Source organism: Microchirus variegatus, assembly GCF_963457635.1.
Source record: "Microchirus variegatus genome assembly, chromosome: 14".
Taxonomy (NCBI): domain Eukaryota; kingdom Metazoa; phylum Chordata; class Actinopteri; order Pleuronectiformes; family Soleidae; genus Microchirus; species Microchirus variegatus.
Genome location: NC_139815.1, coordinates 15,331,417 through 15,345,527, shown reverse-complemented (window position 1 = coordinate 15,345,527; position 14,111 = coordinate 15,331,417). Strand labels below are relative to the sequence as shown.

Genomic DNA, 14,111 nt, shown 5'->3' with positions numbered 1-14,111 from the left:
CAATGTAGTAACTCTGTGCAAACAAACTGTGGCAGGAAGCCCAGTGTCCCAGAGCTGGAGTTCATTCAAATAAATATTTTATACACCTCTTTGGCTTGTATTGTCAAATAACACAATGGCATCTATACAACTATAACACTAAAATAAAAACTGATTCTGCCTGTTGATTTCCTTGTTTACAGTCGTTGATACAATGGCAGACAACATCTTTCTTCCACCAGCAGATGGAGCTCTACAACATTCTCATTCATTTAGTCAGTCAGCTGTTTCTTCTTTCTACAGGTTGATATCATATCAAAAATATTATCAGGCAGTATGGAAACTGTACAGTTAATAATGTTACATACTACCAACTGTGTTCTGTTTCATTCATTAAAAGGAATTATTGTGTTTCCAAAGAGGGAGAAAGTTGAAGAAACATACAAATAGTGAAAAAGCAAAATGGGAGAGAATGTATGTGAAGCATTTTTACAAAGCCAAGTTTAAAATTTAGGTCAAATTTTAGCTCACCTGGAGTCCACGCCGTCTAGCACTTCCTGCGCCTGGCTTCCTATCACCTCTTGTTTCAGGTAGTAGAGCATTCTGACCCTTAGCAGCACCCTGCCAGAGAAAACCCAGTGGTCATGACAAAACGCTGACCGAGCAGTACATGCTGAGTGAGCAGGACAAACACACAGGCGCGCATACCGACTGAATAAAATGCGTGACGGCCAAGCTGTAACACTAAAACTGTACTGCATGTAGTTTTCCCATTTCAGAGATATAAACTCTAAGTAGAAAGTATATGTATATATATGTAGAATACAGCACACAAAAGAGTGAACAGCTACATAACTTGACTTGATGGACCAGTGAGCACAATAAGCCTGATAAATCAACTTTATCACTGCCTCCAATTATTTATTGCATCCCTTGGAGTCAACAATATTGTCTGGACGTCACAGTGAGTCACGGTTAGCTTGAGGAGGGGCGAGGCCGAGGCTGACAAGATAGAAAGAGGCTGAATCACAGGGGAGACATTAGCTCTGTGATGCATCATCACACATCAGGCTCCAATGTCTGACATTCATTGAGATTTTGCATCATGTAGAAACCATATTGTGTAATCATTCTGCATGAACACAAAATTAATTTTAATTCCACTGTGTGATGTCTGCTGCTGGAAAAACGTAGCACACGCCGAGGTTTAGTGATGTGGCAAGAAGGCACCAAATTCTCTAGAGAGTATTGCTATTGTGCGGTAAGTAGCTGTCCTGCAATTTTAGTAACTGTTTAATGAAAAGGAGAATTTAAGGTATAATTATACTGACACATCATAATACTAAACCAGCAGTATAAAAACATTTTGATTTACACAAACTAAATGCAAATTTGGTATAAAAAGGGTATTTGGCTAGTAACAAAATTGCCAAATTATCACATTTTTACTATTAGTATTTGTGAAACAACTGTTACATGTCGTAAAGCTACTGAATAATTACCGCTCTAGGTAAACTGACAATGTATGCTTTGTTTTGCAGCCACTAAAACAAATTATTATCACATTCATTCATTACTTCATGAGTGCCTTGCAGACTCTCTTGCCAAGGCTTCCTTATAGTGCAGCCCATTTTTTCAAGAGCACTGAAAAAGCAATTGCAGCTTTTAAATACACAGTAGCAGGCATCCCATCTTCTGGTGTAACTCAGCTGACTATTGTTATAAATGAGTTCCATACTCTTCCCTGATTCACTGACAGGACCAGGAAAAACTGCAAGGCACGTGTTCCGTCTGTCACATTGATGGATGTCTGTGGTGACCAGTCTGGACTCACAGCGCTGGTTAATCAAAGTCTTGAACTTCCCTCTCTCCCTCCACCACCCTTTATCCTCCTCTGGGCCCAGACCCGCCCAGGAGCAGCTGCTGCTACTGCTTCTTCTGCTTGTCAGCACAGCGCTTTATCACTCCCTCTCCATGCTTTTTGTTAGACATTGTCTGTGTGAGTGTGATGTCATTCACTTAGAGAGCCTGCAGAGGATCCCAGCACAGTCACAAACAAACCCTTTCACAAGTAAATATGCCAAGAATGCATGACATGAACGGCATGCAGAAAATCCATCTACGTCTGTTCACAGCAAACAGTCCACCAAAAACCAATGGCACACAGAAGATACTGAGTCACAGGTCCAATTCTGTTGCAAAACGCAAACATTTTTATCCTTCCTAAGCAGATTTAATCATCAGCCTCAAATCTTTATGCGTGGGAACTGGAAAAGTACAGGTAAAGAGCTTATAAACCAAGGTTGAGTATCAGTTTTTCTGACCTTTTACTTTCATTTCAGACTTTTGAACACCATTATAATAGTTTTCTTCCCTGTGTGGGAGGTCTTTTCTACAGTCAGGGTCCAGTTAAAAAAAAAAACGAGTGAACACACAGAGACCAAAAATGCAGAAGTCAGCAAACCCTATTAAGTGAGTGTCCCCAATTGCCTGGTGTGTCACATACAAGACAATCCCTGGATTCAGCATTACTGGACCAGAACACAATAGGTAACAATGGGTAACTATCTATGAAAGCTGCAGCATGCTGCATCCAAAGCCTCGTGCCCCCCATCCCTTTTAAAAAAAAAAGGAAAAAAAGCTGCCATCTATTTTGCTTTATTTCTCAGGGGCCCGTGTTTTGATAACACCTATCTTTTCCTCTCTGTCTGTAAATAAGAGAGATCTATGACTGCTATTAGCAGGACTGAAGTCTCATTACGATTTGTATCAGTCAGCTAGTCGAGATGTGATGCACGTCCGGTCATGATTCAATAAACTGTCAGCTCCAATAGAGGTTTTAGTACCTCCTAATTATGGTGGTTTGGAGGTGCCACAGTTAAAATTTGAACTGTGTGCAAATTGTATTTTCATTCACTTAGGCTTCATTCTGTTATAAAATAACCAGATACAAAGTGTGCCACCAGAGAATAATGACCACCTGCTATTTGAATTAACATTTAAGCACAAACAAGAACATACAGTCTCACCCACACCACATAAATAAACACTACTTTAGATGGCAGAGAGTATTTACCATTTTTTTTTACTCAAGTTTTGTTAACAGCTGTTAAACCAGGCTTAAATGTGGTGTAAAATCCCAAAAATGTTGCTGTGAGTGTGTGTGTGATGTAAACAACCTGACATCAGGAAACACCTACTTGTTGCAGTGGTGTTTGAGGTGTTTCTTGTAGCCGTCATCCTGAAGCATGTGCTCTGGGTTGTGTTTCCTGAGCCACTCAGCTTTGTGGATGTCAAAAGAGCTGGACTGTACTTTCATCTTCTTACCCTTTCTGCCCCGAGGGACTGGGGCAGATAAACCTAGAAGAAGAGGTAGAGAGTCAAATGTGTGCACTATAGGAAATCCCATTTGTTCCAACCAAACCATGTACTATTATCTGTTGAAAAATGGTAGTTCAATATGTCAAGACTCACCTAAGTGGTTCTGCAGCTCCTTGGTACGTCCATCCTCAGATGGGGCAATCAGGTCCCACATGAAGCTTTTGATTTTGTCATCTCCACGGTAATGTACCAAGCAGTAGGCCAGCAGAGCCCTGCAGATTGACTCCACATCACGGTCTGTTAGCTGTTTCTTAAAACGCCCATGGTTGAGAATGTCCTTCCAACGTCCCCACCTTAAAAAAACAAATGATTGAGTATTGTGTATCTTTTTCTGTATCCTATTACATGTTCTGTGCCATGTTGATCAATTCAATCAATATTTTTTTACAACCATCTTACCCATATACAAGCAGATTCTTTTCAACTCTGAAGCACTCTGTGCGTCCGTAGCTGTTGAGGCGGTCAGCGTTTCGCCGAACCTTAGGTTTGGTGTCGTCACTGTCGCTGCCGCCCTCTGAAAGCTCTGCCAGCTCATCCTTGGTGGCGCTAAATGGCCTTGTCTGTTTTCGGACACGAGGAGTGTCGATCACTAAACTGTTCTGTGGAGAGGGAACAGAGGGCAAACAAGATTTCAGCAAAGGGCTTTCAGACACAATATTGGAGTAGAGGACAGAGCATTAGGTTTCAGAGATGCTGAGGCATCTTTTTTTAGCAACATCCCAATCATAATATTTCTTCCATAGATTGAATCATTAGTACTTACTCTGCCGTTGACCATGTCCATATCAAGGTCAGCCTTTTTGGCCCACTTGTCCCAGAAGTTGGGGTCATCCAGAGAAATATCTGTGCGGTTTCCGGATGCCACAAAACTAGCCTGAAAGCAGACAACATAATCACATTAAGCCATAATCAGATTTAAAATACTCACATGCCTGTGTCACTAACTTAATATCTAGAATGTTTAGAACTTATAAAGTTTTAATATACACTAAAATTTGGGGTCACCTATACAAGTTTTTTTTTGTATTTTCCATTAAAACTCACACTTTTCAGCAAAAAGAGTTGCTAAACAAATCGAAAATATAGTCAAAACATTGACAAGAATAGAAATAATGATTTTTATTCAAAATAATAATTTTGCCCTTGAAACTTTGCTTTCGTCAAAGAACCAGCAATGTTAGCACTGTTTTCAGCTGTGCTAACATAATTGCACAAGGGTTTTCTAATCATCCAATAGCCTTCTAACGCGATTAGCAAACACAATGTACCATTAGAACACTGGAGAGATGGTTGCTGGAAATGGGCCTCTATACAACTATGTTCACACATACATATTCCATTAAAAACCAGACGTTTACAGCTCGAATAGTCGTTTACCACATAATTTAGTGTTATATTCATTGAAAAAAAATGATTTTCCTTAAAAGATAAGGACATTTCTAAGTCACCCCATACTTTTGAACGGTAGTGTACATTAATTAAAGTAGCACAGTTATATATAATCATTTTATTTACCTTAGCAAAGGTAGATCCTCGTCCCTCAGACTCGATGGTAATGGTCTTTGTCCTACGTTGGAGGATCTGGTCGATGTCCTCTTCACAGAATTTGGCCCCTTCGTCCTCCTCATCCATGATGGCCCCATAAGCGCCACGTCGCAACAGATCCTCAATCTCCTTCTTGGATAGCTGCTGCTGTGCTGCCTGGGAGGTAAATTTGAAGAGAGAACAGGCAGGTAAGGTAAAGAACCTATATCGAACTAGGTATAAATACGGAAGAAGCAGATTACATCATAGAACAGTAGGGAACATAAATACTGCATACTTTTGTGTCACAAGGAAACCAAGTACATAAATAATAATCACAAATAGCTTGTTTAGTTTGCATGCACATATTGGATTATTAAAACCATATCAGCAGCCTCAGTATCAGACCTAACTATTTAATATGCAAAGATATTCACTCAAACCAGATGTGGAAAGCTGCTAATAGCTCATCCTTCTTATAGTTCAGATAATTCTCAGAGGACATCAACCGCAGCAAAGTATCCACCTACACACTTCACACACTGTTGACACACTCCCTCACAAAGAGACAAGACTCTAATAGGATTGGCCGTACTTCAAGTGGAAAATTTGCAATTGAGCTCCACGCTTTGGGCTTTTACCAGCTCTGTTTCTTTGCTTGGCATCCTGTTTTTATCTGCCATCTGTTATAGTGTGCCTCTGATGCCATACAGCACTGAAAATATCAGAGACTTTTGACTCATTTTTGTTGAAAAGACAACTGCAAATTGTAAAACACAAATCTTTTGTCTTTAATTAATGTCTTTAATTATTTTACAAGTCAAAGCCAATGTAATATAATAGAAGAATGTGGAAAACAATACGATTAAATTTTGTTTGTGCACAAGCAAAGTCATATGATTTTGTCTGTTTATAAGATCTGTATAAATCTCAAACTTACCCCTCCCCCAGTGCTTCCTCCCAGGCTGTTGTCTCTGCCACTCATGCTCTGCAACACTGCTTTGTCCAGGCCCAACTTGAGACTGGCACGATCAAACATTTCCCGCTCGTACGAATTTCTGGTGATCAAGCGATACACCTTCACCGCCTTGTTCTGACCAATCCTGTGGCAGCGAGCCTGTGCCTGTGGTGGACAGGAAGGAAAGTGCACTTAACATACACGTCGGGCCTTCCCTATTATTATCTGCAGTTTCACCCCTGTGACATCTGCTCTTTAAGTACTACTGCAACAGTTAAAGAGATATTGTGTGTGTGTGTGTGTTTGTGTGTGTGTGTGTGTGTGTGTGTGTGTGTGTGTGTGTGTGTGTGTGTGTGTGTGTGTGTGTGTGTGTGTGGTACCTGAAGGTCATTCTGAGGGTTCCAGTCAGAGTCAAAGATGATACAGGTGTCTGCTGCTGTGAGGTTTATTCCCAGGCCTCCAGCTCTTGTACACAGTAGGAAAACAAAGCGGTCCGAGTCGGGCTTACTGAAGCGGTCGATGGCAGCCTGCCGTAGATTCCCACGGACACGTCCATCTATCCGCTCATACAAGTACCTGAATTTTAAAAAGAAAGCCTAAATGTGAATATCACAATATGTGAAACTACTATCATCAGGCACATCACTTTAAAAACAATTCCCTTCAAAACCTTGACACCTTCTTAAAGATTTCCTTTTTTTTAATCTTTTATCATTATGTCCATTCTTTCTCCTCCTTCAATCTGACCCCTTGGCCTAGAATGTGTATTCCACTCTCTTGTGGGAGGATGCTCACAGAAATGCTTGCTTGTCGATTGAGCTGAAGCCCTGAGGGCTTCTTTGACCCGAAGATTTCTGTGAACCCTGTCTGGGTCTGCATTGTGTACCGTCTCACATGTTAACAATAGTTTAGGGACTGCTCCTGCTACAAGTGGGAAGCCAGAAGGAAATAGAGTGAGAGAAATAGGCGGTAACGGAAGCATAAGCGCAACAAAAGATCCATAGAGATTAAAAAAGTGGAAAAGGAAAGACAGAGGGCTGACACTTGGGAGACTTAAGGATAAAAAAGAATTGAACTTTGAATTCTTGGATGACTGCCTGTGGCAGTAAACAAAGTGTCTCCTCTCACTTCGCACAGGTTGAGATCTTATGAAAACAAGTTATGTGTGGTGTGTAGGCTACTTATGCTGCTATAAATATTATGTAGTAGCCTACATACAGCCTCTCAGAAATGTTTCACTCTCTGAAAAGTTTTGAGTGACTGGCCAGACTAACAGTAATCCATGAACTCACAGAACCATACTTAAGAGGCTCATTTGTAACCTGTGTTCTGTATTATGCCCTTTTGACTGCCAGTGACAGGAAACAAAGTGGGTGACTCATACCAGCAGTGTCGCAAGGACAGACATTCACCTGTTGGTTCACATTAACATGGCTACAGAGGCCATATTAGGGCAGTCAGACCTAGAAAAGGTGCAAGGTGCTGTCCAGGATGTTGCTGTGCAGATTTCTGACAGTGGCATGCCTCATTTTTTAATGCAAACAGACAATTAACACACTGCCATGGCTGGAGCAGCTAGCATTTTAGCATGTAGATCTTACAAACTTAGCAACCTGTGAAAGGGTGCAGGTAGCCTACTTGTCACAAATTGTTACCGACACCGGCAGTCAAGAGGGAATTAACCTCTTCTTCACGGTTGCCCCCGGGATCAGGGGCAGCGTCAGACGCAGCAACAAAAGCGTCATAAAACCATATCTAACTTTAACAAACAAAGACATGCTGCATACCCACAGAAAGGTCAGAAACTCAGCTAAAATCTCATATAAACAATTCTCATGTTCATGAAACACATTTAAGACACAAATGGATCAAACAGCAGGAGCGGAAAAAAAACGCCACAGCGCACACTTTAAAAAGCGGCACCAGAGCGTCAGCGTGATTATGTAGACAAAAAACACACATGTTGACTGGACAGCGGAGAATCTACAGATTCCAGCGGTACCATTTTTTATCACTCTAAGACCAAGTAACACGGATCCAGCCCCAAAATAAGAGCAAAACAACAACAACTGACTTTCAAGAAATACAAGCAGAAATGTTGTCTTACCTTTGCTGTTTATCAAAACAAATTATTTCCACCGGAACAAAACCACTTCTAATGAAGAACTACACTTTCCAGCATGCTTTGGGAACAAATCCCGGTCTGATTGATCATTACAGAGCGGCATTAGATCGTTCTGATTAGAGAAGGGCGAATGTCCGCACAAATGCGTCATATGCATTTATGTCCTTTTGACTCGCTAATGAAGTGATTCACACGCATTTGGAGACCGGGGTCTGATTCTACCGGTTCAGAGGTTTTAAAACGAGCTGTCAATCACCCTAATTGACCAAGGTAAGCCAGAGCTATGGCGCTGCGTAACTGAAGACGCTTGCAGACTCACAGAGTTGTTATTACGCACCGCACAGGAAGCATCGATTTATAGCGAGTTATCATACTTTTTTATTTTTCGAAACAAGTTCTTTTTAGATCTGTAGTGACATATAAATAAAATTAAATTGTTTTTTAATAATTTGGTACCTAGAAATCTCAAATGGCACATCTCTTTAATAAAACCTCTGTAACTTCATTTCAGCAGCATCAGACTTTGCACAGCTCATGTCCACATGTTGTTATATGACCTCCATGTGTTTTTAAGCTCCTACTGCATATTTTAAAGGTGATATTTGCTTTAAAATGCAATATTTTTAGGCGAGAGAAAAAAATCCTTCAGTTATGCTGTGTTCCATGTACATTTACTTTGACACAGTGGCATCTACAGTGAAACTTACACCTCTGGTGGAATCTCACAAATGCTATCTTCATTTTGATACCAAGATAATCCACATAGAGCTTGTAACTGCAGAGGTTTACTCTATTTAGTTTGGGCATGTCATTTTTTCGAGCAGGGACTCCAAAAAGAGGGTCAGGGAAGAAGTGGTTAAGCAGAACCAGAAACAGACTTATGTTTTTTTTGACAAAGTTTTACAATCTCATCTGATTGAAAACTTTAAAATGTTTTACAATAAAAGATAAACCCTTCCCATGCGAATGTCTTGCTGTCTTGCTCTAATCACCCCCTCTCAAGATACACACAAAGTGGGCTCTCATAACTGTATTCCCAAAGCAACACTACTTCAGCTGAGTCTTCAAACATACACGATAGCTTTATGGCCATGATGGAACCATAAATCATTGTCTATCATCATTATCAACCACTCCTGTGCTGGGGATGGAGAAACAAAGAGTCTTGTTGCGATCTGAGAATAAGTCACTCAAATCAGAAGATAGAAAAATAGATTTACTGCCTTAAAAAAAATCCTCTGGTTGTGATGTAAACCACATACACAACTGAAATTGAGGTGTATCGTTTTTTCACAAGCTGTAGTCGTATCTGGCAACAACTTCAACGGCCACATCAACAAAGAAAAAAAGCATTGAATATGTATTATCTTTTGAGGATTATGTGATTATGTGATTTGTGGTTGAATCGTTTGTTTGAGCAAAAAATACAAATCTGTCACCATTACCTTCTCTGAATGAGGTAGTCTTCCAAGATGTCCAAGCAGCGAACCATTTGGGAAAAGATGAGCACCTTGTGTCCTCCAGCCTTCATTTTAGGCAACAGTTTGTCAATAAGTACAAGCTTCCCGGCAGATTGCACCATGGCCTGCAGGTGAAATTCGATGGCAGTGGGGCAATAAACTTCCCTGAAGTCCTCGAGGATTTTCTCTTCTGCCCCTGTCATAAAAGCACATGGACACGTCAGGAACACAGTGGCTTATGCTTTCATCATGGACGACAAACCCGTACTGTCAGTCAAAGTTGGATTTCATCAGTCAAAGCAAAAGTCTTACAGTTCATAGTATTATCTGTTACTAAGCATAATATGGACCCTGCATTTGGATCTGGTGAGATTAAATTCAAAAAAGGAAATAAAGGTATCTATGAAGACATCTAGGAATATTATCAAACTGTTGAAACACTTTCTTGAAAAATCCAATTACAGCATGCACCTACATCTGATAAACTGAGCCCACGTCCCCTGAAGTACATGAAACAGAAAATTGTATAAATTGCAGACTTCTGAAAGCATCTATGTCTACAACAACTATATATTTCAACTGTATTTAATTACATTAACTTGATTTAACCTTAAAACCATACCTTTGATGAGGTAGGGGTGGTTGCAGCATTTTCTAAGCTCCATCATGGTGTTGACCAGATTGGGCATATTTGCCTGGCCAGCACCTTTAGCCAGGAAAGAGAAGTTTTTCTCTAGAATGGCGCGGTAGTATTTCTTCTGAATATTGGTGAGCTCAACCTCAATGATGGTTTCCTCTTTAGGAGCCAACTTCTTCTCCACATCCTCCTTCAACCGGCGCAGCATCATGGGCTTTAGGATACCCTGAAGCTTCTGCACCTGTGGACCACAAAGATGACAACCTTCAGTAAATACAGCAGGATTTACGACACAGGCATGGGGTCACACATGCTGCGATTGCACTGGTGCTCAAAGAAATTAAAAACAGCAGTCTCATATGTGTCATTAGAATTTTTAATTATCATTCCCAAGTGCAGAAAAATGTATCGTCTTTAATAACTGTATGTTGATAGTAATGCAGCATGAAACCAAGCAGTTCAGGGGGGTTTTATTTCCCAAATTCACATTTCATCGCATGTGGAAATAATAAAGTGCTAAACTTCTTTTATATATTTTTATAAATGGCACAGTTTTTTTTAACTTTCACCACAAAAATATGTTCCCATGTGTCTCGTCAATGCTACTGGCTAAAATTATAATGGGGCAATTATTTTGTGAGCAATTCCCTTTATACACAGTTCAACGGTTATCCACCATGTTGGGCATGTAAATGTGTGTTATACAACACTAGTGTAGTACCCGTAGGAAGTATGTGCACACCGCAAATCAAATAAGCCTCCTAAAGAGATTCCAGCGTGGCTGAGAGTCGAAAAACAGTGAGCTACGCTTATGTTAATTGTAGCCCCGCTAGCTTACCTTTAGAAACAGGTTTGCCAAGTTAGCCGCAAAATAGTAACATGCTAATAATAAATAAATATGTGCTTGCGTAATGGTGAATGGACACCAACTTCATCGTTTAAGGAGGCCTAATTAGAAAAAGTAAGAAAGCTCCCAGCAAAGTAAAAATTGTGTTCCTTTTAAAAAACATAATCCGACATATTATGTAATTATATGTCATTAAATTACATAATTAAATGGATATGTCATAGCTGCATAGTCACCTGCTCCTCAGTCTTGAGGTCTCCAAATTCCTGCATGAAGGTACTTTCTGAAGGGAAGCGTGCAGGCTCCAGGAAGTGGAGCAGGCTGAAGAGCTCCTCCACTGTGTTCTGGAGAGGTGTGCCTGTCAACAGGACCTTGTGCTCCTAAAAGATGACATGAGAGGACAATGTTACATTGTTGATGAATTCTTGCTTTATTGATGATGCAGTGTCACGATTAATAAATTCAAGTCAAGTCAAAACAGGTTAAAGTGATAAAGTAAACTAACCCTAACCCATGATGGAACCATAAATCATTGTCTATCATCATTATCAACCACTCCTGTGCTGGGGATGGAGAAACAAAGAGTCTTGTTGCGATCTGAGAATAAGTCACTCAAATCAGAAGATAGAAAAATAGATTTACTGCCTTAAACCCTAACCCTAACCCTAACCCTAACCCCAAGTCAAGTCAAAACAGGTTAAAGTCAACTACTTTAAGTGGAACTTAGACTCTCCACATCACAGTTCGTTCGTAATGTGTTATAATTCTTGTACATCTCTCTAAGCTGATGGCTTACGTACCAGGCTCATGATCCTGAAGCCCTCTAGCAACTTGCAGTTCTTGTTCTTGAGGCGGTGGGCCTCGTCGATGATAACGCAGCGCCAGTCTATGGCGTTGAGTTCAGGGCAGCCTGTCAGGATCATCTCGAATGTGGTGATGACGGCATGGAACTTGTAGGCACCTCTCATCACACGGCCCTACAAAAAGGCGAGAGATGAGGAACAGGCGTTAATGAATTGGCTTATGGACACTACAAGTTCACACACACAAATAATGTGGTGTGGGTATGCAAAAACATAACCAGTTGATTCATTAAAATATTAGTGAGAGAATAGATTGATTATGTAAGGGAACTGTAGAGAAAATGTTGTGAACACATGCATAATTCATATTGTTCTCCAGCACAGCCTGAAGCTCCATCCACACTAATGCATTTTATTTATTTATTTTTCTTTAAAAAAACATCACTTTTTATACATTTAGCCTGTTTTTGGAGATGTTGCAGGCCATTACTGGCAGAAAGTGTATTAATATTGATGCAGATGTTTACATTTCCTTTCCGAAGCGTGTCTTATAAGTCATGACTTGACTTCCAGTCAGACTTACTTTGATGCAGGGTTAATATGATTGTCTGCATGTAGTTGAAATGTTTTTAAATGAAAATGTACATGAGTCTGTATTATGATTGTCTGTCTGTTAGTTTTTTTGGTCTAGGGAGGATTTTCTTCACCACGCCTCTCAATTTGTATCCATTGCCTTGACAACAGTCCTCATGGGATGCTCAGTTATCCAGTAACATCCTCCCACTATCAGCAGACTGCTGAAGAAGAGCCCAACTCTGTGATATGCCTGAGCAGCATTGACAGAGAACTTCCCTTGGGGGCTGCCTGGGAGACAGCCTGGTGGCAGGTCATCTCTGTTCTGCTCTCACTCGTCTTCATTCCTCCTACGGCTCGTTTGAATGCTAAGAGCTTCTAAGTGCCTGTTGTGACGCGTGGTCTGTCAATTGCAGAAAATCTCAAGGCTCACTAACTACCTACTCGTCTACTTGTTGTTCAACATTCACCTTTCCTGGAATCTTGCTATTATGCTACGATAAATAAGGAATTTGATCCACATTGAAATCCAGACAATTTTCCTAGTGTTCGTGAGAATCCAGTCTCCAGCCTCCACAACGTATTAACACAGATGATTTGTCCATGGAACATTTTTCACTGGGTCATCACTTTCTACAGGTGAGCTTTGCATCTGATTGTTGCACAGTGTGTGGAATAATGTGTGCTTCTCAATCCCACCTTCTGTACAGAAAGCAGAGTCAGAGGTTGAAGTGGTGGACTCTCTTATCTCTGGGGTTGAAGTTGCTGAGGTAGTTAAATAACCCTGCAGCAAAGGGCTCTCGGAGAGGGGTATGAAATTCACCCTGAAAAGGCTTACAATTGTGTCTCTAGAGGTGTCCTGTGGGGAGTATGGGGTGGATAGCTCAGTGCTATGGGCAGTCCAGTCTCTTTTGTACCTGCTTTTTTTTAGATGATGTGCTCCTACTAGCTTCATCAACCAGCAACCTGCAGCTCATTCTAGGACAGTTTGCAGCTTAGTGTGAATCGGATGGGATGAGTATCAGCACCTCTAAGTCTGAGGCCATGGGACTCAGCCAGAGTCACTTTCCCAAGTGGACGAATTTAAGTATCACGAGTGAGGGGAGTGAGGAGTGAGAGATTGACTGGCTGATCGGGGAAGCTTCTGCAGTGATGAGCTGTACCGGTCCATTGTGGGGAAGAGGAAGCTAGGCTGAAACACAAAAGCTCTCAATGACCTATGGTCACAAACTAGAGCTCAGACATTTGGGAGAGGCTCGGAGTCAAATTGCTGCTCTACAGGAGCCAGGTAGTTCGAGCATCCAGCCAGTATGCCTCCTGGACGTCTCCCTGGGGAGGTGTTTGGGGCATGCCCAACTGGAAGGAGGCGCTGAGGCAGGAACAGGAAACACTGAGAGATTACATCTCTCAGCTGGCCTGGGAACACCTTGGTTTCCCAACGGTAGAGCTGATTGGGGTGGCTGGGGAGACGGGGGGGCCTCGGGTCCGACCCAGACCCGGATAAACAGGTGAAAATGACTATTGTGTTTAAAAATGGACACAATGGGTATGTCAGGATGACCTAAAATGCCTCATGATCCTCACAATTAAATTAGATGTACCCATGCGCAACAGGTTGAGCTATGCATCTAGGACAGCTTCTTTCTTTTTTTTTGCTCCTGGTCTTTCACAAACATAAAACAGAAGCAAGGTAGATAAAACCCATCAAACACACAACAATGTTCTACAAATGTGCAATAAATGTGACAGAAGATGTCTAAAAATCTGTGAATAAATCAATCCTGATGGTGAAAACTGACCTGGTGTGACAACTCCACTAAGACA

General features: G+C 41.1%; 1 protein-coding gene across 1 annotated transcript in view; it reads right to left on the bottom strand.

The window, feature by feature from the left end:
• chd9 (chromodomain helicase DNA binding protein 9) overlaps positions 1–14,111 on the bottom strand; it is a 68,019-nt gene that overhangs the window by 7,758 nt on the left and 46,150 nt on the right. The window contains exons 13-24 of the mRNA XM_083900808.1: positions 11,712–11,888; positions 11,148–11,291; positions 10,050–10,305; positions 9,413–9,623; positions 6,223–6,418; positions 5,825–6,007; positions 4,876–5,061; positions 4,124–4,234; positions 3,760–3,959; positions 3,454–3,653; positions 3,180–3,339; positions 511–600 (exon numbers count right to left, since the gene is read on the bottom strand). Coding sequence (XP_083756934.1) covers positions 511–600; positions 3,180–3,339; positions 3,454–3,653; positions 3,760–3,959; positions 4,124–4,234; positions 4,876–5,061; positions 5,825–6,007; positions 6,223–6,418; positions 9,413–9,623; positions 10,050–10,305; positions 11,148–11,291; positions 11,712–11,888 — 2,114 coding nt within the window. The remainder of the gene's footprint in view (positions 1–510; positions 601–3,179; positions 3,340–3,453; positions 3,654–3,759; positions 3,960–4,123; positions 4,235–4,875; positions 5,062–5,824; positions 6,008–6,222; positions 6,419–9,412; positions 9,624–10,049; positions 10,306–11,147; positions 11,292–11,711; positions 11,889–14,111) is intronic.